Below are 27,852 nucleotides of genomic sequence, written 5' to 3'. Positions count from 1 at the left end.
ATGACTCAGTAAGTTAACTGACGTCAGTTGGGAATAGACTACAGTTCTGATACAGTGGCACTGTGTGAGGTCACGGACACACGCATCAGTCAGCACAGTTAGTACAAAATACATGCCGCTTCATAGTCGCTGTAGATGTTCTGTTTTTCAAAACACGCTCATAGCGCTATCATAGTGCTGTGAGGGTGATATCGTAATACGATCCTAGTGCTATAAAGTGTTATCATAGAGATATAGGATTGAAATCATTGTGTCATAGTGCTGTGTTAGAGTTCTGTCATAGTTTCTTCTTAATGATAATATAATGTTTTCATAGTGCTATTATATAGTGTATAAGGGGTATCAGAGTGTTCATCACATCCAAAAAAAACACCTAGCCAGAAAAAGTTTCCCCATGCACACAGCACAGCACAGCAAAGCATGGCCGGCGGTACAAACCAGGAGACAGTGCCCCGCTGTGGTGAACAGCTGTCTTTTCCAGTACATGGTATCCTGAGTCTGTCTCACAGTCCCTGAACCATTGCTTTCCCTTCCGCACACCTCCTGTACTGCAAACGTCCAAATGAAGAAAATCTAGATTTTCCTAGGGCTCTGAATCTCCCATCTCACTGGGGCTCATTTTCAGTTTAAATGGAAATATTTGATTCTATCAACATCATATATATTCAGACTGTAAGCGTTAGTCTAGTAGTATCCTGTACGCCACCGTAGTGCGTTGACAACACTGTCACCTCTGTACGTCAACTGCAGTGTGTTTACCACACTGTACAATCTGTACGTCAACTGCAATGTGTTGACAACACTGTACAATCTGTACGTCAACTGCAGTGTGTTGACAACACTGTCCAATCTGTACGTCAACTGCAGTGTGTTGACAACACTGTCACCTCTGTACGTCAACTGCAGTGTGTTTACCACACTGTACAATCTGTACGTCAACTGCAATGTGTTGACACCACTGTACAATCTGTACGTCAACTGCAGTGTGTTGACAACACTGTCACCTCTGTACGTCAACTGCAGTGTGTTGACAACACTGTACAATCTGTACGTCAACTGCAGTGTGTTGACAACACTGTACAATCTGTACGTCAACTGCAGTGTGTTGACAACACTGAACAATCTGTACGTCAACTGCAATGTGTTGACAACACTGTACAATCTGTACGTCAACTGCAATGTGTTGACAACACTGTACAATCTGTACGTCAACTGCAGTGTGTTGACAACACTGAACAATCTGTACGTCAACTGCAGTGTGTTGACAACACTGAACAATCTGTACGTCAACTGCAGTGTGTTGACAACACTGTCCAATCTGTATGTTGTAATACTGTACGGGCCATGCATAACTGTTGTGGCGAAAAGAACTGTGCATGTCCAAACAAGACGCCATGTTAACCCCAAGACACTAGATATATGTTTGAACTATATCCAGCAATGTACATACGTATAGGATGAAACTGTACCTTGGCTCCTCCCCTATAAGACCCACACACACCACAAACACACCCTCTCCTGATCATGCCCTCCCCCTCCCTCCATGTCAGCAAGTTGACATATGACGCTATTACGAAGGTCACAAACAGTGGTTGACACTGGCTGGAAGAAAAACGAAATGACTCCACAACAAGTAAACACAACGGGGGCCAAAACACATTTGATCAGTCAGTCCCGACAGAAGGGAGGGATAGGTGTCCTAAATCTGTGTACACACACATCACCTAATTTACCCCACCACACGTCGAAGACGCAAGAAGAGTTTGACCAACAAACTGGACCTTGGCCTATCTTCTGTCGCTTCTGCCGTCATGGTCAGAAGGGCTAAATTTACACCAGTCAAGTGCTAAACCTGCTGCTAACGATTTAAGTCTCATGCGCCATATTGAACAAGTCAACACTGGTTGGAAGGTAGGGCACACGGCAGGTTCGAACCTAGGATCCCAGCCCGTACATGTCGCGGTCCATACCAGCGGGGGTATTGTTGACAAGGAGGGGCAACTGTGGACTTAAGGGAGATTTTTAAGCTTTAAGCGGTGTTAGAGGCTTTGATCGACTCCAGCAAATTTGATGACTTTGTTGATTTTCTTGGTGAACATGTTGACGAACGTTTATTTGGTAAAACATGGCAAACCGGCAACGTCAACAGGTAAAATCGGCAGTAAACACGTTTGGTAAGTTTGTTCTTGAGCGACACATGGCGACCTGTGTTATGCAGGCCGGCAATATGATCGTATTTTTAGCTTTATTAATCCTTTTCACTGTTGTGAACTCTGGGGAACGTTTGCGCTGCATTTTAAAGATGGTTTGCTTGTAATAAAAGGAGAGGACATTGGGAAGCCGTGTAAAATGTATTGATCAAGATTGACAAACCACGGAGAAAACTGTACATGGTAAGAAGAGAAGGGTGTCAACCGGAGGCCGATGACACGATGTAGAACGCCATGTCTCGTGTGTAGGTGACGACTGTAATGAAGTCAGGGAGTTTCCGGTTTTTCATACTGTACGTTAACCATACTGTAATACACGCAGGTATACGGCAATGTGACATGTGCCCAGTCAGGCACTGTACACAACAATACTGTAATACATTTAGGTATACGTCAGTATAGCGTCTACACAATCAGGCACTGTACACCAACAATACTTTAATACATGTAGGCATATTCAGTACAGAGTCTACACAGTCAGTCACTGTACACCAACAATACTGTAATGCATGTAGGTATACGGCAATGTGACATGTACCCAGTCAGGCACTGTGCACCAACAATACTGTAATACACGTAGGTATACGGCAATGTAACATGTACCCAGTCAGTCACTGTGCACAACAATACTGTAATGCATGTAGGTATATGTCAGTATAGAGTATACACAGTCAGTCACTGAACACAACAATACTGTAGTACATGTAGGTATATGTCAGTATAGAGTCTACACAGTCAGTCACTGTGCACCAACAATACTGTAGTACATGTAGGCATATTCAGTACAGAGTCTACACAGTCAGTCACTGTACACCAACAATACTGTAATGCATGTAGGTATACGGCAATGTGACATGTACCCAGTCAGGCACTGTACACCAACAATACTGTAGTACATGTAGGTATATGTCAGTATAGAGTCTACACAAGCAGGCACTGTACACCAACACTACTGTAATACACGTAGGTATACGGCAATGTGACATGTACCCAGTCAGGCACTGTGCACCAACAATACTGTAATACATGTAGGTATATGTCAATATAGCGTCTACACAATCAGGCACTGTACACATCAATACTGTAGTGCATGTAGGTATATGTCAGTATAGTGTCTACACAGTCAGTCACTGTACACAACAATACTGTAATGCATGTAGGTATATGTCAGTATAGAGTCTACACAGTCAGTCACTGAACACAACAATACTGTAATGCATGTAGGTATATGTCAGTATAGCGTCTACACAATCAGTCACTGTACACAACAATACTGTAATGCATGTAGGTATATGTCAGTATAGCGTCTACACGATCAGTCACTGAACACAACAATACTGTAATGCATGTAGGTATATGTCAGTATAGCGTCTACACAATCAGTCACTGTGCACAACAATACTGTAATGCATGTAGGTATATGTCAGTATAGCGTCTACACAATCAGTCACTGAACACAACAATACTGTAGTACATGTAGGTATATGTCAGTATAGCGTCTACACAGTCAGTCACTGTACACCAACAATACTGTAATGCATGTAGGTATATGTCAGTATATCGTCTACACATTCAGGCACTGTACACCAATAATACAGTAATACATGTAGGTATATGTAAGTATAGCGTCTACCCAATCAGTCACTTTACACCAACAATACTGTAATGCATGTAGGTATATGTCAGTATAGCGTCTACACAATCAGTCACTGTACACAACAAAAATGTAATGCATGTAGGTATATATCAGTATAGCGTCTACACAGTCAGGCACTGTACACCAACATAACTTCAAATCCTTCAGATTAACGTGTCTTTATGACTGTTAATTTTTACCTCGGTTAAATAAACAGCGACATTTACATTCACATTCACCATGTAACAATATATGTGTGATCAGCTTTAGACTCTCCCTGATAAGTCAGAAAGCCTTAACAAACAAGAGATCGGAAAGAACCGAGCTAGCTAGGAAATTTACATTGGTACATATTTCAAAAGATGTGTCAAAGTTCTCTTCAATATTACTAATAATATTATTTGACAAAGACTACATATTCAGTAATAAATATGTACTAATATAAAAATTGACTATGGAATACCATTACAAATCTTAGGTCAGATAAGTAAATTTCTCCCTCAGGAGTGGGCGGGAATCACACATGTAAATATACCATGTGATTACATGATAAACATATCATAGACTTGATTGTAAACGTCGGTCTCAGCTATGCAGACAATATGTCCCCATTATTCGCCAACAAAGCACCCTACATCTGTGACTCGCCAACACACTGGGCCCTAAAGAATCTCCCTGTCACCTCCTCAACACATTGCTTTCTTCAGTACATATCACTGTTTCCAAACATTGTTGGGTTTCTTTGTCCACAGTAACAAAAAGAACAATGACACAAGGTCCAGATCGGGGCAATGTTGCCTTTTGTACCAGTCATGAAATTCATTTGGTAGAAAGCTGAGAGATGGCGGCAACGTTAAGCCTGGGTACAGGATTCGGGCGTTTCCGTCTCACGCATGTCTCTAGTCATGGATAATGAGCGGCTGATTGTTGCATACATCTGACCGTCCGAATAACGCAGGTTTTTCCAGAGGACGGATCCGACAATAATGCGTGAAAAATGAATGTAAGATGTTTATCTCATTATTCAAAATAGTCATAAATACGCCTTCCACGCAGATGCTGTCTCTTCCTCTGACAAAGTATTTTTTCAGATTTTTGTGTGAGAGTATAATAGGTGAAAAGTGCATTCCTACATTCAATAACGGCAATGGTGAAAAACTGAAAAAGGATTTATGATATACAACACGGTACGATTAGGAAGACATTGAAGGTCATTAAAACATAATTCCAGCCCATTTAAATTACATATTCCTCCATATATAGATGGTACATGTGTACGGACCGCCCCGCGTTCTATTTGAAGAGCATCCTCAGGAGAGCGGAAGGTCGTGGGTTCGATCCCCGGCCGCGTCATACCAAAAGACGTTAAAAGATTATATACTGGCGCTCGAAATTTAAGGGGATAAAACAAGGACTGGTAGGCACTGAGTCTGTAAGCTGTGTCTGAGTCGGGTATCCATGTTAAACTTCGGAATAGTATCTCAGTGGGCTAGCACTATGAAACTGGCATTAGTCCGGTCTAGTACAAGAAAACTCTCACACGTATACGCACGCACGCACGCACGCACGCACGCACATACGCATATACGCTCGCACGCACGGACAATAAGTGCAATAATCTCGAAGCGACGTTAAATCCCATTTCACCTCACCTCACATGTGCACGCAAAGTTCCAGCTCGACAAGCTATATCAAAATATATTTTGGAAGAGTGAAGATCAACGATGCCCTACCTATATTGACATATACAGGGTGTAAGATTACATAACCGCATGGGACCACCTCTGTGATGCAGTGGATAGAGCGTCTGCCAGAGAGCGGAGTGTCGGTGGGTCGATCCTCGAACGCATCATGCAAAAAAAACCCTTAAGAAATGGTACTTATTGTTATCCTCCCTAAAGTTCGCCATTAACAGGATAAAACACGGACTGATCGGATCGGAGTCAGTATACGGTGTCTGAGTTGGGTATCCATGTTAAACTGCGGCATGGTGTCTGATTGGGCATTGTAAACCCGGCATTAGTCTGGAGTAAGACAAGTCTTCACCCATGTCTCCCACTCATACCCAAACCTCCATTATTTTCAACCTTACAGGTTACACACAACCAAATGGATTTTCCCATAGACTTCTATAGTAACGTTATAAATTTTTTTTAAATAACTAAGCATTCAACAGCTATTACCTGTACGTGTGTGCACAGTTTGGCCTTAGAGCAGCAATACAAAAATAAAAAATGACTAGCTTAGTCAGCTCCTTTTCCGAGTACCGGAAGCTAAACACAACACCCCTAGTTTCGCACCAAATGTCACCTACTTGAAAATAGCTGTGGTCACATTCAGCATAAGTCATAATGTTGAAAATGACAGTACTAAATATAGAAAAAACATGGTCAGTTTTACTAACTGGATGGATGTACATTTGAAAGACATAAAAATCTTACAGAATATCCTCCAATCACAGCCTGCAGATATCTCTCGATCTGTACTGAAGGCTGTCCAAACTGGTACTGATTTGGTGTAGTAGAACCTGTATCGACAATTCACACAGCCTTGCCCCGCTCCCTTACGCCGGCCTTCTCCCCTTTTCCGGTCTGCCTTAAAAACAATATTGACAATTTTTACTTTTTCCAACACCAGCTTTTTCGCACCCCTACTTTCAACTACCTCCATGTTTCCGACATACCCAGAACAAACCAGCCAACATACTCACATATTTGAGGCTACTCCGCAAGCCGGTGATACTGAGTATGCCAGTTGTTCAGAAATTAAAATGCTCTTGATTATACCCACGTCAAATATTTGACTTCATAAAAACATTTCTCTGTCAGCAAATATTCACCGATTTCATAAAGAAAGTCTTCACCTTGAAATCGATGTCTCTTATCAAAGCCGCTAGGCGACATCATTAATATCTTTGTTTTCAGTATTTTGGCACCGTTGTACATGCAACTAGAAACACTGATGGTGGCTGTGGCAGTGACGACTGGAGAGTCCACGAACACTCATTCTTATTGAGTGAGTATTTAAGTGTTTCTGGTGTGTGTTTCTGGAGGGTGTTTGCTTGTGTGCTGGGTTCAACATTATCTTTGACGCAGTTGATTATGTACAAAAGGATGTTGAGTGTACAGCTACGAGTTTCTCCAGAAAACCTACATTACCCATAAATAACATCTACATCACCTCTACATTACCTCTACATTACCCCTACATTACCCCTACATTACCTCCACATTACCTCTGCATTACCCCTACATTACCCCTACATTACCCTTACAATACCCATACATTACCCCTACATTACCCCTACACTACCCTTATATTACCCCCACATAACCTCCACATTTACCCGACATTACGTCTATATTACCCCCACATTACCCCGACATTACCCCTAAATCACCCGTACATCACCCCTACATTACCCACACAATACCCAAACATTACCCCTATATGACCCCTACATTACCCCTACATTAACCCTACATTATCCACACAATACCCCAACATTACCCCTACATTACCCTTACATTACCCCTACATCACCCCTACATTACCCCTACAATACCCACACAATACCCCAACATTACCCCTACATTACCAATACATCACCCCTACATTACCCCTACATTACCCCAAAATTACATTTACATTACCTCTACATTACCTTTACATTACCCCTACATTACCCACACAATACCTCAACTTTACCCTTACATTACACTTACATTACCTCTACATTACCCCTTCATCACCCCTACATAACCCCTACATTACCCCTATATTACCCCTGCATTACCCCGACATTACGTCCACATTACTAAAACATTACCTCTACATTACCTTTACATTACCCATACATTACATTTACATTACCCTTACATTACTCCTACATTTCCCCTACATTTCACCCTTTTTTACCCTACATTACCCACATGTTATCCACATATTACCTTTATTTTACCCCTAAATAACCTTTACATTACTTTTACATACCGAGAATAATATTTGTGACAGGTTATGCAGGTTGGGTGACTGTGTAATTATCTAGCTACTCACATGTATGCCTTTGGTGTCTTTTAACATGATAAGGACGATTTTATACACTAGATCCGCTAAATTCGATATATACTTCGATTTTAGATGTATATCTTCTATATCAAATGAAGAAACTCACCGAGTGTCTTTTTATATCAAATATATCAACACCAGTTGAAAAAAGTGGAAAAACTCAACGAGTGTCTATATATTTGATATCAAAAGACACGAGTGTGAGATTTTATTCATCATCCAACATCATTCTTGCAACTTTTTCCGTTTGTAGACAGTAATAAGCAGTGTCTTAAATGTAAAAAGTACTGCAAATAGCTTCAGTAGCAGAGTCATTAGTGATGTCATTTGATTGTGACGTCATTGTTACCATGACGTCACAATCAAATGACATCACTAATGCAAAGCATTGTAACGCAATTTCATTGCAGCGATATCTACAATGTAGATATCGCTTAATCTCACGTCAGATGGTAATCAAATGTTTAAACTTGGAAATCATCATTGTCATTGACCCAGGTCCCATATAGCACACATAGATGTAGATTTTCAAGGGGAAGGTAATCTGTTCTCAATATCTTGTATTGCCACCATTAGAATCCAAAACTGACGGACATCGTCGTCACATGTAAGTAATCAGATCCCTTATTGTGGGCTGGGGACTATTCACCTGCTCTTACTGTGGTGCTTGCGCCAACTGTAGGAGGTTCTGAGGTTGTTACTGACGTGCTCGCTGTCGTTGATCCAGTACATCCAATAAATGTTCGATTGGGTTTAAATCTGGAGACCTGTTGGGTCATGGCAGGACCTGGATGTTATGATTCCTGAAAAATGCCGTTGTCAGTCTTGCCATGTGAGATCGGGCGTTGTCTGGTTGGAAAATAACGTTTGGCTGTTGCAAGATGGTACGGTTGTGTGCAGTCAAATTCCCCAGAACTTGCACCAAGTCTGTTCTACGTGTGTAAGAGATAGCACATCATCATGCTACCACAACCAAATCTGTCCACATCCTGTATGCAGTTTCGTGTATAACGTTCCCCGCGACGCCTGTAAACACGACGCCTACCATTCGCACGGCAAACCATAAAACCTGACTCGTCACTGAACCAAAATCGCAGTTGTGGCCCTATTCTGTGACCTTGACACCACTGACGTCGCAGCTTGACGGTGCAGGTGGGTCAAAATGACACCTCGAACTGGTCGTCTAGCGCGAATGCCTTCAGCGCTTAAACTGTTCCTCACTATCCTTCGCAATTCTGGTATTGTCATTGTAGAAGTGGCCGTCGTGTGCTTGGTGCTACGTGGAAAAAATAGCTACGGCCAAAGATGGTTCTCCTGTGTATAGTCGGCCGATGGTGTTGTTGCGTAGGGCTTCCGTCAGTCGTCGTGTCATTTTTTCGCTGTTCATTTGCTATAGGATTGGGAAGCCATGCAAATGGAAACCCAACGATTTTTTTATGTCCCAACAAGTGATTAACACGTACATGTCATGTTGGTGTGTTTCGGCGCCAGGCTCACACGTGGTTGTAGTTTTACACCAAATTTCTGCAGTACCTCTACCATGCAGAAATGACCGATTAATTTTCAGTATTAATTTTGTATGGATGTCGGCAACACTTTCAGAAATTTACGATTTTACTTTTGCGGGTTTATTTTTTTTTGGGAACACTAGAAATCGTTGTAAAAGTTCTCAGATGAGTTCATAGGAAAGAAAACTGGACTTTCTTCAGTTCAGTGCTTGCACGTTCTTGCAATAGACTAACATCTAGTCTCTGAAATGAACATATCTTACAGAAGCAGTTGTTAAATTAACTTATTAAAATATAAATAAAAGGAGCCCAGAGACTCTCTATGCTGCGGTAATCTAGACTTGCCAAACATTACAGACTTGCATGGGTTGTATTGGATATATTTGTCTCACGGTCTGTATGACAGACTTGTTCTTGGAATTACTCGTATAGCAACATCAAATTTGAAATAGGAAGTGGGGAGACTTCTCGCATAATGACGTCACCTGCACACCAGCACATTTGGCCCGCCCGGGCATGTTTCTCATACATCATATTGCATTATCAGTCAATGGGCATTGGGCCAATCAGATCATTTCCAAATGTAGGACATATATGAAACTATGTCGTACTGAACACAGCTACAAATATTTGTCGTCATTGTCGCGTCTTCCAGAAAGTGTTCGGTTGCCCTTATTAACTAATATAACAGAATAATGCAGTTCTAATTATGCCGTGATCGGAAGTTGACATTAGTGACATTTGTCTCGGCTGACAATCTGAGAGAGGCAGTGCCAAGTCGGTAGGTCGCCGATTGTTACCGACAGGAGGTAATCAATATCGTCCGCACTGCATGCACAGTCACTGGCTCGGTTTTAGCATAATATTTTAATATCGACGGAAAACCGCTTGTGGTGGATTATGGTAAAAGCACTGATATGCGTCTCTCTTCTAATGAGGATTGGCTATCGAAAGTTATAAGATTTTATCAGGAAATTAAAAAAATATGAAATATTGATAACAATGAAGGTTTTGAAGGATCTGAGGACGGCACGTTCAGCAGAGAGTACGGTCTCTACCTCCTGGACAAAAGGCTTATTCACATTCCAAATGATGACTGTTGTATTTTCAATTTCTGCATGCAAAATATACAAGTATATATATATATATATATATATATATGCAACCTGTCGTGTTTCCAGTTAGAAAACATCAGTGCTTCACATAACGTTATAAATAACTAAATGCTCGCTATTGTACATGTACTTCCTACTGTACATGAATCTCCTATTGTACATTGTATCTTCTATTCATGCGCAGTACAATCCTTGCTGTTTTCTATATTTTAACGTAATATCAAGCAGTGTTATTTAACTAGAAACATGACAGGTTCCATAAATATAATTATATGAATGTTGCACTTAAATGACTGTTTGATTGATAGCAAGAATGAATACACATGCTGGTGGCGGAGACCCACGAATGAGGCAGAGGTGATATTGAGATCAAGAGTTAATAGGAGTGTTTCTTTCTGTGCTATCATATATCCTATTACCATGGCACTGGTCCTTCTTGACGGTCATGTACAGTTTTATGTACAGTAATTGAAGCGTTTTACAGTGACCGAGACTGGGTTCACTGCACTGACCCGGGCTAATTCCCCGTTATAGTACCGTGGACGGGTGCCAAGCAATAGCGAGGAGTACTTGTATATTCAGTGTGAAATATAAGTGTCAGATTCTTTGAATTACCTTCATGATATCTTGACTCCTGGGCACATGAATATTCATACCAGAAAGCGATTTATCATCCACCTGAAGGCTTCATACAACACGAAGAGTTTGGTTCTGTTTCGGGTAGTGAATATCAACGTGCGATATTCGCGGTTTGACATTTTGAGGGAAGATCTTCGTCTGATAAAGGGGCGCATGGATTGTCCCCGCCCCATTACTAATATTATAACTGGGCTATTTGTTTAAAATGAAGGATGCTTAATGCACAGAAGAGTCAGTCTTTGATCAACACCCAACCACTCTCTCTCACACACGCACGCACGCACGCACGCACGCACGCACGCACACACAACTACAAATTACGGCGTGTCAATTACAGACTATCACATTACACATACAACATGATCATAACTTCTGGACGAGTGAAGGATGAGCTTAGAGCTGATGATTATCCCAGTTCGACTGATTAATCCAGCAGAAGTAACAACACATGCATTCCCGCCACACTCAGATCAACCTCGAGATATGCAACATAAACTACAATCGTTTCCTAACAAACGTGTGCCTGGAACTGCTGCTTGTAAGGACTTAATATCCCGTCAAAGGGAGATCACTTGGGGCCGGACACTTGAAAGCCCTGCAGTCATCGGTAAGGTCATTGTCTTGAACATTACGACCAATAAACTTATTGATGCCTGAATTTCGTATTTGACAACGGCTTGTCGGCTGGCATCAAATAAATCCTGTGAAGATTTAGACAGGTACCCGTTGATGCTGCATGCAGAGACGACAGTTTCCCCAAATGTAATTAGCAATTCAAATCGGTGTGAGGCCAGCAATATAGGTGATCTCATATGGTGGTACTCCCCTTTGTGGCCTGGGTCGGCTTGCGGCTGTCCACTTCTTTGTCCACCTCCGAAATGATAAACGACTCAAATGTCCATTGCGTTTTTTCATCACTGGTGCATGATGCAGGTTTAGTTCAACGTCTTGGACGTAACTGACCATAAGCCAGCAATGACCCCACCCCACCGGGAGACCCGCCTTACCATGTACCCCTGCCCGGTGCCGCCAACACTCCCTGCACAAAACATGTGTAGAAGAAGTAAATGACTTGTAAACAGACAATGTGGGTACATACTCCTGACTGATCTCCAATAACCGTTTGTTTGCACATCACTGTACATCGGTCTTTGATCTTGGACGTCAATTCCGCTCACCATATTTCATCAGTTTATTGGACTGTTGGTCCTAGCATTAATAAGGAATGCAGGCTTTATATATCTCGGAAACAACCTTGGTATATCGTTTGAGAGTTTAGTAAGCACAATTAATTTTCATCATACCAATTTAGATGAAGACAAATTGACAATTACCGATATCCCGTCCGCCAGGACCAGCATATGGTGCTCATCAAATATGTATGGAATGGTCCCCAAAAATCGGCATTTATCCCTCGTCTGATTAAACGAGGAGCAGTATTCTGAACATGGTGCTTTACCTGGAAATCAACCTCGGTTAAGTGTAAAGCATAGCACAGTGAAGAAAGTTGTAAATAATTCATCCTGACATATGCATGTTTGTAGACTCTAATATCTTTATCCAACTATTTACATAAGTATTTGATTTAAATTACGATGTACAGTTAAGTTACAATATGATCCATCTCCATCAATAATACATAAAAGCTAAATATACCGAAGAGAAATAATTTGACGCAGATATATGATAAGATACAAATGTTGAGAAAGCATATAAAGGCGGCCAACATTGTGCTACTTTGTTTGATAGATGGATCAAGTGACCACATGCCCGCTCTGTGAGAGGCGTATCATAAAGTATTCCCAAGCAGGGATTACCCAGATTTAAAAGTTATCAAATACCGACAGAATAAAGTCGTCAAACATTCAGAGCAACATATCATTGCGATTTATGAAGCTGGATTACATTAAAGGTTTCGACACGGACATTAAATCAACCGTCCTTCAGACACGAGAATAGAGGTAATTATGTGCATCTTCAAACAATGCAAATGCTTCATGATGCCTTAAGCATTTCTTAATCTGAAGAATCACCCTTTATCTTCAATAAAACACCCCGTAGTTCGTGGAGATTTGGGGAAATCCCTCCAACCAAATAGTAAGATTAATATGCAAGCTGTCCCCCCTCAGGGCGTCGTCCCCTCATAGCCCGATGCCCTCTATGCCATGCTCAATCTGACCACTGCTTCCAGCGACTGACCACTCTGTGAACTGGGAGAGAGACGTGGTCATTTAAGGAATAATTAATTTGCTGTTGGACTAGCCCACTTCATAAGACAGGTCTGACACGCGCAAAATTGAATTATCTGACACATCTTTTTGTTCTTCGATATGTCCGACTGTGGTCTTAGCCCCTGAAGGGTTTCATCTGAATGAATATTAATATTCTCACATGGAATCTGGTTGTGTGGTTCAGGGGGTTAAACCCTGCCATTATGGGTAATGTGAAGGGTGGTATGTTCTCACAAGTCAAGGTCGGGGGGCAACATGGATCACTGAGCCATCTGGAGAGGAATGTTCACTTACGTCTTTTTGAGTTGCATGTACTGTTAACTGTCAATTCCTTCTGTCTTGTAGATATACCACACAAACTGTCAAGTGCATATCGACATTCTCTCATGGTATTTTTTTATTTTAAAAGGACTCTGGTGTTTCTCACAGTGCTTCTTTCGGACACATGGTAATTCCACAACATAAGATTCCTTGGCCTTTGCCTATGTGTCAACATGAACCAAGCCACACCTCGTAAATATATCTGTCTCGACAACATGCACATACATTACAGTCATGTAACCTATACACAGCTCATCTCATTCATATAACCTACGAACGGATTCCAGTCACACAACCTACACACTGATTCCAGTCATGTAACCTACACACGGACTCCAGTCATGTAACCTAAACACTGATTCCAGTCATGTAACCTATACACAGCTCATCTCATTCATATAACCTACGAACGGATTCCAGTCACACAACCTACACACTGATTCCAGTCATACAACCTAAACACGGACTCCAGTCATACAACCTAAACACGGACTCCAGTCATGTAACCTACACACTGATTCCAGTCATGTAACCTACACACTGATTCCAGAAATGTAACCTACACACTGATTCCAGTCACACAACCTAAACACGGACTCCAGTTATGTAACCTACACACTGATTCCAGTCATATAACCTACGAACGGATTCCAGTCACACAACCTACACACTGATTCCAGTTATGTAACCTACACACTGATTCCAGTCATATAACCTACGAACGGATTCCAGTCACACAACCTACACACTGATTCCAGTCATACAACCTAAACACGGACTCCAGTCATACAACCTAAACACGGACTCCAGTCATGTAACCTACACACTGATTCCAGTCATGTAACCTACACACTGATTCCAGAAATGTAACCTACACACTGATTCCAGTCACACAACGTAAACACGGACTCCAGTTATGTAACCTACACGCTGATTCCAGTCATGTAACCTACACACGGACTCCAGTTATGTAACCTAAACACGGATTCCAGTCATGTAACCAACACACGGACTCCAGTAATGTAACCTACACACTGATTCCAGTCATGTAACCTACACACTGATTCCAGTCATGTAACCTACACACTGATTCCAGGCATGTAACCTACACACTGATTCCAGTCATACAACCTAAACACGGACTCCAGTCATGTAACCTACACACTGATTCCAGTCATGTAACCTACACACGGATTCCAGTCATGTAACCTACACACTGATTCCAGTCATGTAACCTTCACACTGATTCCAGTCATGTAACCTAAACACTGATTCCAGTCATGTAACCTACACACTGATTCCAGGCATGTAACCTACACACTGATTCCAGTCATACAACCTAAACACGGACTCCAGTCATGTAACCTACACACTGATTCCAGTCATGTAACCTACACACTGATTCCAGTCATGTAACTTGCACACTGATTCCAGTCATACAACCTACACACTGATTCCAGTCATGTAACCTACACACTGATTCCAGTCATGTAACCTACACACGGATTCCAGTCATGTAACCTACACACGGATTCCAGTCATGTAACCTACACACTGATTCCAGTCATGTAACCTACACACTGATTCCAGTCATGTAACCTAAACACGGACTACAGCCATGTAACCTACACACGGATTCCAGTCATGTAACCTACACACTGATTCCAGTCATACAACCTACACACTGATTCCAGTCATACAACCTACACACTGATTCCAGTCATGTAACCTACACACTGATTCCAGTCATGTAACTTGCACACTGATTCCAGTCATGTAACCTACACACTGATTCCAGTCATACAACCTACACACTGATTCCAATCATACAACCTACACACTGATTCCAGTCATGTAACCTACACACTGATTCCAGTCATGTAACCTACACACTGATTCCAGTCATGTAACCTACACACGGATTCCAGTCATGTAACTTGCACACTGATTCCAGGCATACAACCTACACACGGATTCCAGTCATGTAACCTAAACACGGACTCCAGTCATGTAACCTACACACTGATTTCAGTCATGTAACCTACACACTGATTCCAGTCATGTAACCTGCACACTGATTCCAGTCATGTAACCTACACACTGATTCCAGTCATGTAACCTATACACTGATTCCAGTCATACAACCTACACACTGATTCCAGTCATGTAACCTACACACGGATTCCGGGCATGTAACCTACACACGGATTCCAGTCATGTAACCTACACACGGATTCCGGGCATGTAACCTACACACGGATTCCGGGCATGTAACCTACACACTGATTCCAGTCATGTAACCTACACACGGATTCCAGACATGTAGCCTACACACTGATTCCAGTCATGTAACCTACACAAGGATTCAAGTCATGTAACCTACACACGGATTCCGGGCATGTAACCTACACACTGATTCCAGTCATGTAACCTATACACTGATTCCGGGCATGTAACCTACACACGGATTCCGGGCATGTAACCTACACACTGATTCCAGTCATGTAACCTACACACTGATTCCAGTCATGTAACCTACACACTGATTCCAGTCATACAACCTACACACTGATTCCAGTCATACAACCTACACACTGATTCCAGTCATGTAACCTACACACTGATTCCAGTCATGTAACTTGCACACTGATTCCAGTCATGTAACCTACACACTGATTCCAGTCATACAACCTACACACTGATTCCAATCATACAACCTACACACTGATTCCAGTCATGTAACCTACACACTGATTCCAGTCATGTAACCTACACACTGATTCCAGTCATGTAACCTACACACGGATTCCAGTCATGTAACTTGCACACTGATTCCAGGCATACAACCTACACACGGATTCCAGTCATGTAACCTAAACACGGACTCCAGTCATGTAACCTACACACTGATTTCAGTCATGTAACCTACACACTGATTCCAGTCATGTAACCTGCACACTGATTCCAGTCATGTAACCTACACACTGATTCCAGTCATGTAACCTATACACTGATTCCAGTCATACAACCTACACACTGATTCCAGTCATGTAACCTACACACGGATTCCGGGCATGTAACCTACACACGGATTCCAGTCATGTAACCTACACACGGATTCCAGTCATGTAACCTACACACGGATTCCGGGCATGTAACCTACACACGGATTCCGGGCATGTAACCTACACACTGATTCCAGTCATGTAACCTACACACGGATTCCGGACATGTAGCCTACACACTGATTCCAGTCATGTAACCTACACAAGGATTCAAGTCATGTAACCTACACACGGATTCCGGGCATGTAACCTACACACTGATTCCAGTCATGTAACCTACACACTGATTCCGGGCATGTAACCTACACACGGATTCCGGGCATGTAACCTACACACTGATTCCAGTCATGTAACCTACACACTGATTCCAGTCATGTAACCTACACACTGATTCCAGTCATGTAACCTACACAAGGATTCAAGTCATGTAACCTACACACGGATTCCGGGCATGTAACCTACACACTGATTCCAGTCATGTAACCTACACACTGATTCCGGGCATGTAACCTACACACGGATTCCGGGCATGTTACCTACACACTGATTCCAGTCATGTAACCTACACACTGATTCCGGGCATGTAACCTACACACGGATTCCAGTCATGTAACCTACACACTGATTCCAGTCAGGCAACCTACACACGGATTCCGGGCATGTAACCTACTCACTGATTCCAGTCATACAACCTCCACTCCTCAGCATGCAGTTCTTTCATACACACTGCTTATCTTGTCTGCATCCGATGATTTTACATCCATCAAGCAATATTTGCCCAAATGTTAGGCTGAATTAAAGACGGCAGTCATCAAGATGTGACAATATTCCGCTCTCACATGCATTTCAGGTCATCTGACTATAAAAGTTGAAAAAATCCTAGTCTTAATCAAGTAAATGACCCGACCAGTGTTTGCTGATGAATAGTCCGGTAATTAGTAAACACATCCATCTGGGGGTGTTTGACCATCATCATTCACAGACATTACATGCTATCAAATAGTTGTAATCACCACACGCTGGCCATTACGAGATGAAGTATTGATCTTGAAGAAAACACTTAAATGTCACATCTTAGTTTTTAAGCTAAGACCGTATTGTGGTGAATATGATGAAGTAGGTCCGCGCATGTCAATCATAAGGGAGTGCCCCTCACATTCATGTCTGTGATGGGCATGTCACCGAGTCTGACCACACGACTCAAGTTAGTGTACTAGGAACCGATTCTAATCCTGGTCCCAACGGCGTGAAAATTGTAAACGTAGCGCCATTAACTATCAATGCTTTGATACCGCATAGGGGCTTTTGCCCCTTTTACTTGTGAATGTATGCATTCATTTTACCTTGTTTCGCCAACATTTGTACATTTCCAAGGTCGTTTCAGTGCGATAGTTAATATGTGTGGAGATCTTCTCCTTGAAGACTTTGAGTGGTGGTGGGGTATGGTCGGGAATTACTTACAAAGATTGGGGTAAAAGCTGTCTTACCAGCAAGGAAAAATCTCCCAGGACATTTTAACCAAATTCAAGAGCAAATAGTACGGGTAAACCTTTGAACTAATGGGGACAAATGACGTTTGCATTTGAATGTTCAAGTGTCCTCGACAGCAGGTTTTAAAACCTGCACACAGATAAAAGGCAGTCATTTGCAAAACCAACCGGCCGAAAGTAAACACTGCAGACAATAGTTTCGGATCAATTTCACCCCAATTGGCAATGGACCATGGTTTGTATTCCCATAGCATTGTGGTGTCCGTTTGTATGTCAATCTAGCTGGAAACTGACATTCTTTTCCTTTTAGCAATGAGGGGGACAAGTGAATAACAATTTGCCACAATAAGCTTGCTATCCTGGCCTTTGGGGACTGGACAAATACAAACACCTAGAAAAAGCACAGGTGAAAACGAGATAGGTAAACAACGCTGACGGGGGCTTTTCCTCCAAGTTGATGGATTGTTAGACTGTATAATCGATCATATTATAATTGGCGCTTGCTAGATTGCTAGCATTATAGACCTCCACCCTAATCGCCGACATCTATGGCCAGGATCACACATTGCTAGCGTAACATCTTTTTGTCACGTCGAATCGGATGAAATATTGGCATTGCTACATCTGGGATCAGGCCAGGACTGAATCTGGCCGTGCCGGGCGGCGGCTGTCGGAACATGTTTTACCACTGGTCAAGTCGAGTTCAATTCCATAATTAATCTCAAGTTCGTTTCAGCTACTTGGATTGATAGCCATCATGTCACCAATAGCCAGCTGCATTATGAACAACACTTAATGATGTTATGATGATTCCATGACATGTCATTACATCGTGCGTAACCACGTGACGTGACCGTCACAGGGTTGCATATGTCGAATACAACTTCTATTGTACATAACAATACATTTAAACCAAAAACTGAACTCCATACGCTTTCCTTCTTAAATTAAATTTCAAGCACATTTGTAAAAGGTTCTTAGCACATGTTAAGTCGCTGTTTCTTTTCATTGCCCAGTGAGGGATGAGACAATGAGGATTTTTTCCTCTACAGGTGATACTGTTAAGATGGTATCCAGCTGACTTGTCTGTTATGCACACAGTTAGTATATTCACGTGTCTGTAAAACCATATAGTGCTTATCATCATAAATATTTTTTACTGTTTGTATTAAACTGTATTGGTGGTAATTAGTTCAATTATTTTCTCTTAACCAGGGACCCGTCTTTTGTTTTATACTTCGTGTATTTTTCATTATTCTAAAATAGTTGTAGATATACACGTGTGACAAGACGTCGTTAACTTTCACGATATGACTATAAATATACCATATTATATGAACTAGAAATATCGGATTTCAGCGTGTCTCATGGAAGCCATGGGTTTTTCTCAAGTACTTGATTTCATATAGCACTGGGTGAAATTATGAAAATGAAGATCACAAGATCACTGATCGCCAAAATAAGTGATTTTTAATTTCCTCATGACTTTAGTAAAACATGATTACTTCATATCAGTGAATGTGAAATGGATCTTTTCCCATGTTGTTTCGAAGAAAAAAGTTTTATTACAGATTCAATTTTAGCATATACATTTTCAACGTATCAATGATAATATCAAGAACAATCGAAAATGAGATATCAGACTTAAAATGATGTGTAACAACATAGTAAATGAATGAAGGAGAATTGGGTTTAACGACGCATTCACGTCGTGAGTGTGTAACCTCGTACACATATTTAGATTTATCTTTTACTTTATCATGGGATAAACATGTTAAGGATGCAGCACTACAAGCTAAGAAAGTATTACGTGGCATACTGAAATCTCTGTCCAACCATAAGCCCATACCCTTTTATTTATTTTTTAAAATATTTGACACCAAAACTAGCCCAATTTTGCTATATGGAGCAGAAATATGGGGTCTGAGTCCTGAAATTTGTAATGATATTGAAAGTATCTACATGATGGCTTGTAAGCGCTCTTTAGGTGTTAAGGTCTCCACCTCAAATCACGTTATAAGAGGTGAATGTGGCCAATATCCTCTATACATTTATGCTTATAAAAGAGTTGTTAAATATTGGTGCATACAGATGTGTAAAGAAATGCAATAATATGCAACTACAGGCTGTAGGTAATGGTAAAGTAAACTGGGTTTCCAAAATTAGACGCATTATTGTGTCAACAGGATTTGGTTTTATATGGGATCAACAGTGTGTTGCAAATATACCTCTGTTTATAAAGGATTTTTTTGTGAGACTAAAATTTTCGTACCAACAAGACTGGCATTCAGCTATACATGAAAGTTCGAAATCATATTATTATTATTCTTTGTATAAGCAAACATTTGGTGTTGAAATGTATATTACAAGGCTATCATGTGATAAATTTAGAAATATTATGGCTCGTTTCAGATGTAGTTCTCATCATCTATGAATTGAATCAGGTAGACATAATAAGGAACCCAGAGAAGAAGGAGTTTGTACTGTTTGTAAACATGATTATATCGAAGATGAGTATCACTTTATTTTAATTTGTGATTGTTATCAAGTTTTGAGGTCAGAATATGTATCCTCGAATTATTATGAGTTCCCGATAAGACGTAAGTACAATATTTTAATGTCATCCACCAACCCATTTACTGTTAAGAAACTAGCCATGTATTTTCTAAAAGCTATGAATCTAAGCTATGGGATCTCCAAGTCCCATCACCACACTGTAACCATTGTATCATGGGCCTATGGCCTACACTACATCTGAATAAAGTGTATATGTGACACTTTGATAAATTAATGTACCTGAAGAGAAACAAGAGAGATTTGTGCAGCGATCTGCCCCGGTACACGGTCACGGGTGTGACAATGCAGCTCCGAACTGCTGAATACTGCTAATGAGGAAACTCCTGTTGTTCGACTGGCCAGCAGTGGTCAGTGTCTTTGAAGCCGCAGGGATCGATACATGGCTGACAGCCCATCTGATAGAGTGGACAGGGGTTGATCAGGCCACTGGCCATCAAAGGTGGTGTCCAGTTTCAAGCTACTTAAACATACTTTCATGTTTCACTTTTGTTCCTTTGATGCACGTTGGGAATAGCTGAAGCACTAAGTACGACAGAGCAGCGGCATGTCCCTCGCTAACTTGACTTTTTACCAGTCCTTGTGCGCATGCCTCTATTCAGTTCCTGATTAGAGTTCCCTGGTTTGGATGAGATGGAATTGGTCGAGAGCCCTTCGTATACCAGTCGCCAATGTGCCTCATTTAGTAACAGATGAAATAACTCAATTGTAAATATTAACTTTGTTAGAACATGAATATTAACGGTATCCTTAATGAAGCTTTGAATCTTCTTCATCTAAATGAAGGTGGCCGGCAAGCTACATCTCAAGTAATATTTCCTTGAATGCCTGAAGACACGAGTGTCATGTGACATGTTTGTTGAACAAAAGTTATGTATGTGGTGTCGACAAAATACGCCACGAGAAGTCTAAATGCGTTGTAGACCCTTTCAAAAGAAATATGAATTGTCAATACAAGAGAATAACCAGTCTAGATTATCATCCGAAACAGATTACATTTGGCGTAAAGGGCCATTCACACAATTTGCACTGTAAAGTAAGTATGTCTTGCCTGACGCCGTAAAGCAGTACTCATGTCGTGCAACGGCGGCCTGTAAACAAACCAGACAATCTTGTGATCTCATATTACAGTTCCAACTTAGATGTAATCCATTGAACGTTTGGTCTACTCTCACCTCGTTCACTCAATGTCAACCGTTGACTAAACAAAACAGGACACCTACACACTACAAACAGACAAATAGTAAGGGTAGATGATGAAATTGTTAACATATAGGAATCGTTTAAAAAAGACACACGACAGACTTCATCTCACTGGCCATGCTGTTTGTGCCAAACCCATGACAACAGGCAGGTTAGACATAAACGAAGTAGTGATAATCAACTCAAGTGGATATTTCTACCGGATCTGAGGAAGGGATGATCACCCCGAACATACGACTTGACATGGATGTGTATAGTATAGTTGGACTAGTCCAGTTGGGTCTTTGAAGACGGCTGCTCTGACCAGCAAGTGACCACCCCAGTGGGGCAGGCATGTCAGCGGAGGGGTCAGTGATATATCACACTCACACAACATTTCACTGGAGCCGCACGCCCTGACCTCAGTGCACAGCTAGTTACGAATATTTATGCGTGTTGAAGAAATAGGGACATATCCTTAACATGGATCCAGCAAGTAACTCAAGTTACCGGGTGTACCGCCACACACCCCGCCCGTGCCGTGTCGGTGACGATGGCAACGCATGGGATCACAGAGGCACATGTTAATATGCAAGAGCGGCGTGGTATTCCGACACTGTGGTAATGACATGCTACAGATACTCGCACAGCATCCGGCTGGTTGTACACTTTACTACATGTGAGATGGAAGGTTGATGAGTTGTTGATGGGATTTTCTTCTGCTGACACAGAAACATGCACGAACTTACGAAGTGAAGAATAGAACACCAGTTCAAGACATGGTATGTTGTCGAAACATGTCACACATTAACAACATACAATCAACCCTCGAAACCATTACCTCTCAAACTACTGATTCACTAATGTATCGTGGTGGGGTGGGGGATGTGATCGTCGGGATGCTTGATGTCCCATCCCAACCGTGACTCTCAAAGTAGTGATTTAAAAGAAAACTATAACAAATAATCATTGGAAATCTGTACTTGTTGTTTTTGTTAGTTATGACTTGTCAATTTTGACAATTAGATTATTATTGTCTACAAATTCTAGCTTTTGTTTAATTAATCTACTTAAAAAGAACAATTTTTATGCGCAAAGACAGAGCCAATAATGCTGCAAGGTAATTACTATAAGAACTGTAATATACGTCTATGGAAGCATTATACAATTTCTAAAAACCCTCTGGGCCAAAAACTACAACTTACGTTGATTTCTGCAACTGATTTGGAACGTGTTAGAGCGAGAAGAATGCGATTAAACACAAAATATAAGATGTGACAGTAATTTAGATGGATGTTATCTACCCAAAGACATGTCCAGGAAGGTGTTTACGTAATAATTTTGGAATAAGTATTTTTACTTTACTGGATTTAAAGCATGAAACAATCTCTAAATGAACTACACAACCTTATTAAGCACCAGCAGATCGCGGGACTACTTGAGCTAACTATAACTGTAAAATACACAAGACATGTATGTAATAATAAATATTCTTATCTAACACAGCTACAAAAAAAATCAAAACGATTTCGGGAACGTGGGCGAAAACCGATGGTCTCGATTGTTTACGACCGAACCTGACAATTACAACTACCCACACCCAAGTCATACTGTGAAATATATATGATATGCACAAATTGAAGAAATGTGAAACACTCATAGTTGGTAAACATTTTTTTTATTCTTATACACATTATTAGAAAAATATCTCAGTAGCTAATGATTATTTTTGTCACGGTGATAGGCTTGCTCAGATATATAACTGTACACACAATTGAGAGAACCAAGGGATGACAAGTGGTACAGCGCTGGGAACATACATGTCACAACAGCGGCTTATAGATGTCACGTACACCGCGTTCAGACAGACAGGGGTCTGTCCTCCGTGACGGCAATATATATCTGACAAGGAAACAAGACGATTTTACAACCTTCCTTGACAAAATACCTGGGGAACTTGCGTCTGTTATGGAAGACAGGAATTCACATCTAGTCTGATGGTGGAACACCAAGGATACATTGAGAGGCCTCCTTTATTCCAGAATTTGCTTCACCGATTGAGATACTGACTACTACTTATTTTTAATTTCTGCATAGGAAAAAACACACATCGTAACTTTAACTTCTGTGGGGAGGTGCTATTGACAGGAAAGGAAGATGTTGGGTGAAGGGAGGTGCTGGGGTGAAGGGGGGTTCTGGGCTAAAGTGGGGTGTTGGGGTGAAGGGAGGAGTTGGGTGAAGGGAGGTTCTAGGCTGAAGGGCTGATGGTGGAACACCGAGGATAAACCGAGGATACATTGAGAGGCCCTCTTTATTCCAAAAATTGCTTCACCGATTGAGATACTGACTACTATTTGAAGGGAGGTGCTGGAGTGAAGGGAGGTTCTGTGGTGAAGGGGGTGTGGGGTGAAAGGAGGTTCTGGGCTGAAGGGAGGTGCTTCAGAGAAGGGAGGTGTTCGGGAGAAGGGAGGTGTTGGGGAGAAGGGAGGTGTTGCAGAGAAGGGAGGTGCTGCAGAGAAGGGAGGTGCTGTAGAGAAGGGAGGTGTTGTAGAGAAGGGAGGTGTTGGGGAGAAGGGAGGTGTTGCAGAGAAGGGAGGTGTTGGGGAGAAGGGAGGTGTTGCAGAGAAGGGAAGTGTTGGGGAGAAAGGAGGGGCTGCAGAGAAGGGAGGTGTTGCAGAGAAGGGAGGTGTTGGGAAGAAGGGAGGTGTTGCAGAGAAGGGAGGTGTTGCAGAGAAGGGAGGTGTTGCAGAGAAGGGAGGTGTTGGGAAGAAGGGAGGTGTTGCAGAGAAGGGGGGTGTTGCAGAGAAGGGAGGTGTTGGGGAGAAGGGAGGTGTTGCAGAGAAGGGAGGTGTTGCAGAGAAGGGAGGTGTTGCAGAGAAGGGAGGTGCTGCAGAGAAGGGAGGTGTTGCAAAGGGAGGTGTTGGGAAGAAGGGAGGTGTTGCAGAGAAGGGAGGTGTTGCAGAGAAGGGAGGTGCTGGGTGAAGGGAGGTGCTGCAGAGAAGGGAGGTGCTGTAGAGAAAGGAGGTGTTGCAGAGAAGGGAGCTGCTGGGTGAAGGGAGGTGCTGCAGAGAAGGGAGTTGTTGGGGAGAAGGGAGGTGTTGGGGAGAAGGGAGGTGCTTCAGAGAAGGGAGTTGTTGGGGAGAAGGGAGGTGTTGGGGAGAAGGGAGGTGTTGCAGAAAAGGGAGCTGCTGGGTGAAGGGAGGTGCTGCAGAGAAGGGAGTTGTTGGGGAGAAGGGAGGTGCTGGGGAGAAGGGAGGTGCTGGGGAGAAGGGAGTTGTTGGGGAGAAGGGAGGTGTTGGGGAGAAGGGAGGTGTTGGGGAGAAGGGGGGTGTTGCAGAGAAGGGAGGTGTTGGGGAGAAGGGAGGTGTTGCAGAGAAGGGAGGTGTTGGGGAGAAGGGAGTTGTTGGGGAGAAGGGAGGTGTTGGGGAGAAGGGAGGTGTTGCAGAGAAGGGAGGTGTTGGGGAGAAGGGAGGTGTTGGGGAGAAGGGAGGTGTGGCAGAGAAGGGTGGTGTTGCAGAGAAGGGAGGTGTTGCAGAGAAGGGAGGTGTGGCAGAGAAGGGAAGTGTTGGGGAGAAGGGCGGTGTGGCAGAGAAGGGAGTTGTTGGGGAGAAGGGAGGTGTGGCAGAGAAGGGAAGTGCTCCAGAGAAGGGAGGTGCTGGGGAGAAGGGAGGTGCTGTAGAGAAGGGAGGTGTTGTAGAGAAGGGAAGTGTTAGGGAGAAGGGAGGTGTTGCAAAGAAGGGAAGTTTTAGGGAGAAGGGAGGTGTGGCAGAGAAGGGAAGTGTTTGGGAGAAGGGAAGTGTTGGGGAGAAGGGAGGTGCTGCAGAGAAGGGAGGTGTTAGGGAGAAGGGAAGTGTTGGGGAGAAGGGAAGTGTTAGGGAGAAGGGAGGTGTTGCAAAGAAGGGAAGTTTTAGGGAGAAGGGAGGTGTGGCAGAGAAGGAAAGTGTTTGGGAGAAGGGAAGTGTTGGGGAGAAGGGAGGTGCTGCAGAGAAGGGAGGTGTTAGGGAGAAGGGAAGTGTTGGGGAGAAGGGAGGTGCTGCAGAGAAGGGAGGTGTTGGGGAGAAGGGAGGTGTTGGGGAGAAGGGAGGTGTTGGGGTGAAGGGAGGTTCTGGGGAGAAGGGAGGTGTTGCAGAGAAGGGAGCTGCTGGGTGAAGGGAGGTGCTGCAGAGAAGGGAGTTGTTGGGGAGAAGGGAGGTGCTTCAGAGAAGGGAGTTGTTGGGGAGAAGGGAGGTGTTGGGGAGAAGGGAGGTGTTGCAGAGAAGGGAGCTGCTGGGTGAAGGGAGGTGCTGCAGAGAAGGGAGTTGTTGGGGAGAAGGGAGGTGTTGGGGAGAAGGGAGGTGCTTCAGAGAAGGGAGTTGTTGGGGAGAAGGGAGGTGTTGGGGAGAAGGGAGGTGTTGGGGAGAAGGGAGGTGTTGCAGAGAAGGGAGGTGTTGGGGAGAAGGGAGGTGTTGCAGAGAAGGGAGGTGTTGGGTAGAAGGGAGTTGTTGGGGAGAAGGGAGGTGTTGGGGAGAAGGGAGGTGCTGGGGAGAAGGGAGGTGTTGGGGAGAAGGGAGGTGTTGTAGAGAAGGGAGGTGCTGGGGAGAAGGGAGGTGTTGCAGAGAAGGGAGGTGTTGGGGAGAAGGGAGGTGTTGTAGAGAAGGGAGGTGCTGCAGAGAAGGGAGGTGTTGGGGAGAAGGGAGGTGTTGGGGAGAAGGGAGGTGCTGCAGAGAAGGGAGGTGTTGGGGAGAAGGGAGGTGTTGCGGAGAAGGGAGGTGCTGCAGAGAAGGGAGGTGTTGGGGAGAAGGGAGGTGTTGCGGAGAAGGGAGGTGTTGGGGAGAAGGGAGGTGTTGGGGAGAAGGGAGTTGTTGGGTGAAGGGAGGTGTTGGGGAGAAGGGAGGTGTTGCAGAGAAGGGAAGTGTTGGGGAGAAGGGAGGTGCTGGGGAGAAGGGAGTTGTTGGGTGAAGGGGGTGTGGGGTGAAGGAGGTGTGGGGTGAAGGTTGGATGGAGGTGGGGGCAAGGGAGGTGCTGCGGTGAAGGGAGGTGTGGCGTGAAGGGAGGTGTTGGGGTGAAGGGAGGTGTTGGGGAGAAGGGAGGTGTTGGGGAGAAGGGAGGTGTTGGGGAGAAGGGAGGTGTTGCGGAGAAGGGAGGTGTTGGGGAGAAGGGAGGTGTTGCAGAGAAGGGAAGTGTTGGGGAGAAGGGAGGTGCTGGGGAGAAGGGAGTTGTTGGGTGAAGGGGGTGTGGGGTGAAGGAGGTGTGGGGTGAAGGTTGGATGGAGGTGGGGGCAAGGGAGGTGCTGCGGTGAAGGGAGGTGTGGGGTGAAGGGAGGTGTTGGGGTGAAGGGAGGTGTTGGGGAGAAGGGAGGTGTTGCAGAGAAGGGAGGTGTTGGGGAGAAGGGAGGTGTTGGGGAGAAGGGAGGTGTTGTGGAGAAGGGAGGTGTTGGGGAGAAGGGAGGTGTTGCAGAGAAGGGAAGTGTTGGGGAGAAGGGAGGTGCTGGGGAGAAGGGAGTTGTTGGGTGAAGGGGGTGTGGGGTGAAGGAGGTGTGGGGTGAAGGTTGGATGGAGGTGGGGGCAAGGGAGGTGCTGCGGTGAAGGGAGGTGTTGGGGTGAAGGGAGAAGCTGGAGTTAAGGGGCGTGTTGGGGTGAAGGGAGGTGCTGGGGTGAAGGGAGGTTCTGGGGTGTAGGAAGGTGTTGTGTGAAGTTGGTTTGTTGTGAAGGGGAGATGGGGTGAAGGGCTGTGTTGGGGTGATGCTGGGCTTGAAGGTTGGGTGAAGGGAGAGCCTGGAATGAAGGGGTGTGTTGGGGTGGAGGGAGTTTCTTGGTTGGGGGTGGGGGAGGTGA

At 43.5% G+C, this 27,852-nt stretch overlaps 1 protein-coding gene across 1 annotated transcript; it reads left to right on the top strand.

The window, feature by feature from the left end:
• LOC139450991 (uncharacterized PE-PGRS family protein PE_PGRS54-like) lies at positions 1-27,531 on the top strand. Its single transcript, XM_071232811.1, has 8 exons — positions 1-8; positions 751-1,320; positions 24,436-25,017; positions 25,216-26,184; positions 26,294-26,501; positions 26,532-26,879; positions 27,069-27,236; positions 27,355-27,531. Exons 1-8 carry the CDS (start codon positions 1-3, stop codon positions 27,529-27,531), a joined length of 3,030 nt encoding a protein of 1,009 aa, XP_071088912.1.
• The last annotated feature ends 321 nt before the right edge of the window (positions 27,532-27,852 follow it).

The sequence above is a fragment of the Haliotis cracherodii genome, unplaced genomic scaffold (genome assembly GCF_022045235.1).
Source record: "Haliotis cracherodii isolate W230 unplaced genomic scaffold, xgHalCrac1.p SCAF_8, whole genome shotgun sequence".
NCBI lineage: Eukaryota > Metazoa > Mollusca > Gastropoda > Lepetellida > Haliotidae > Haliotis > Haliotis cracherodii.
Note: the sequence above shows the minus strand (reverse complement) of the source record. Positions and strands in the feature narration are given on the sequence as shown.

What these genes read in the sequence shown, in the direction of transcription:
- LOC139450991 (XM_071232811.1), top strand. An exon ending in GTGTTGCAGAGAAGGGAGGT is followed by an intron (nt 26,502 to 26,531) that starts GTTGGGTAGAAG and finishes GTTGGGGAGAAG; the next exon opens with GGAGGTGTTGGGGAGAAGGG. An exon ending in GTGCTGGGGAGAAGGGAGTT is followed by an intron (nt 27,237 to 27,354) that starts GTTGGGTGAAGG and finishes GTTGGGGTGAAG; the next exon opens with GGAGGTGTTGGGGAGAAGGG.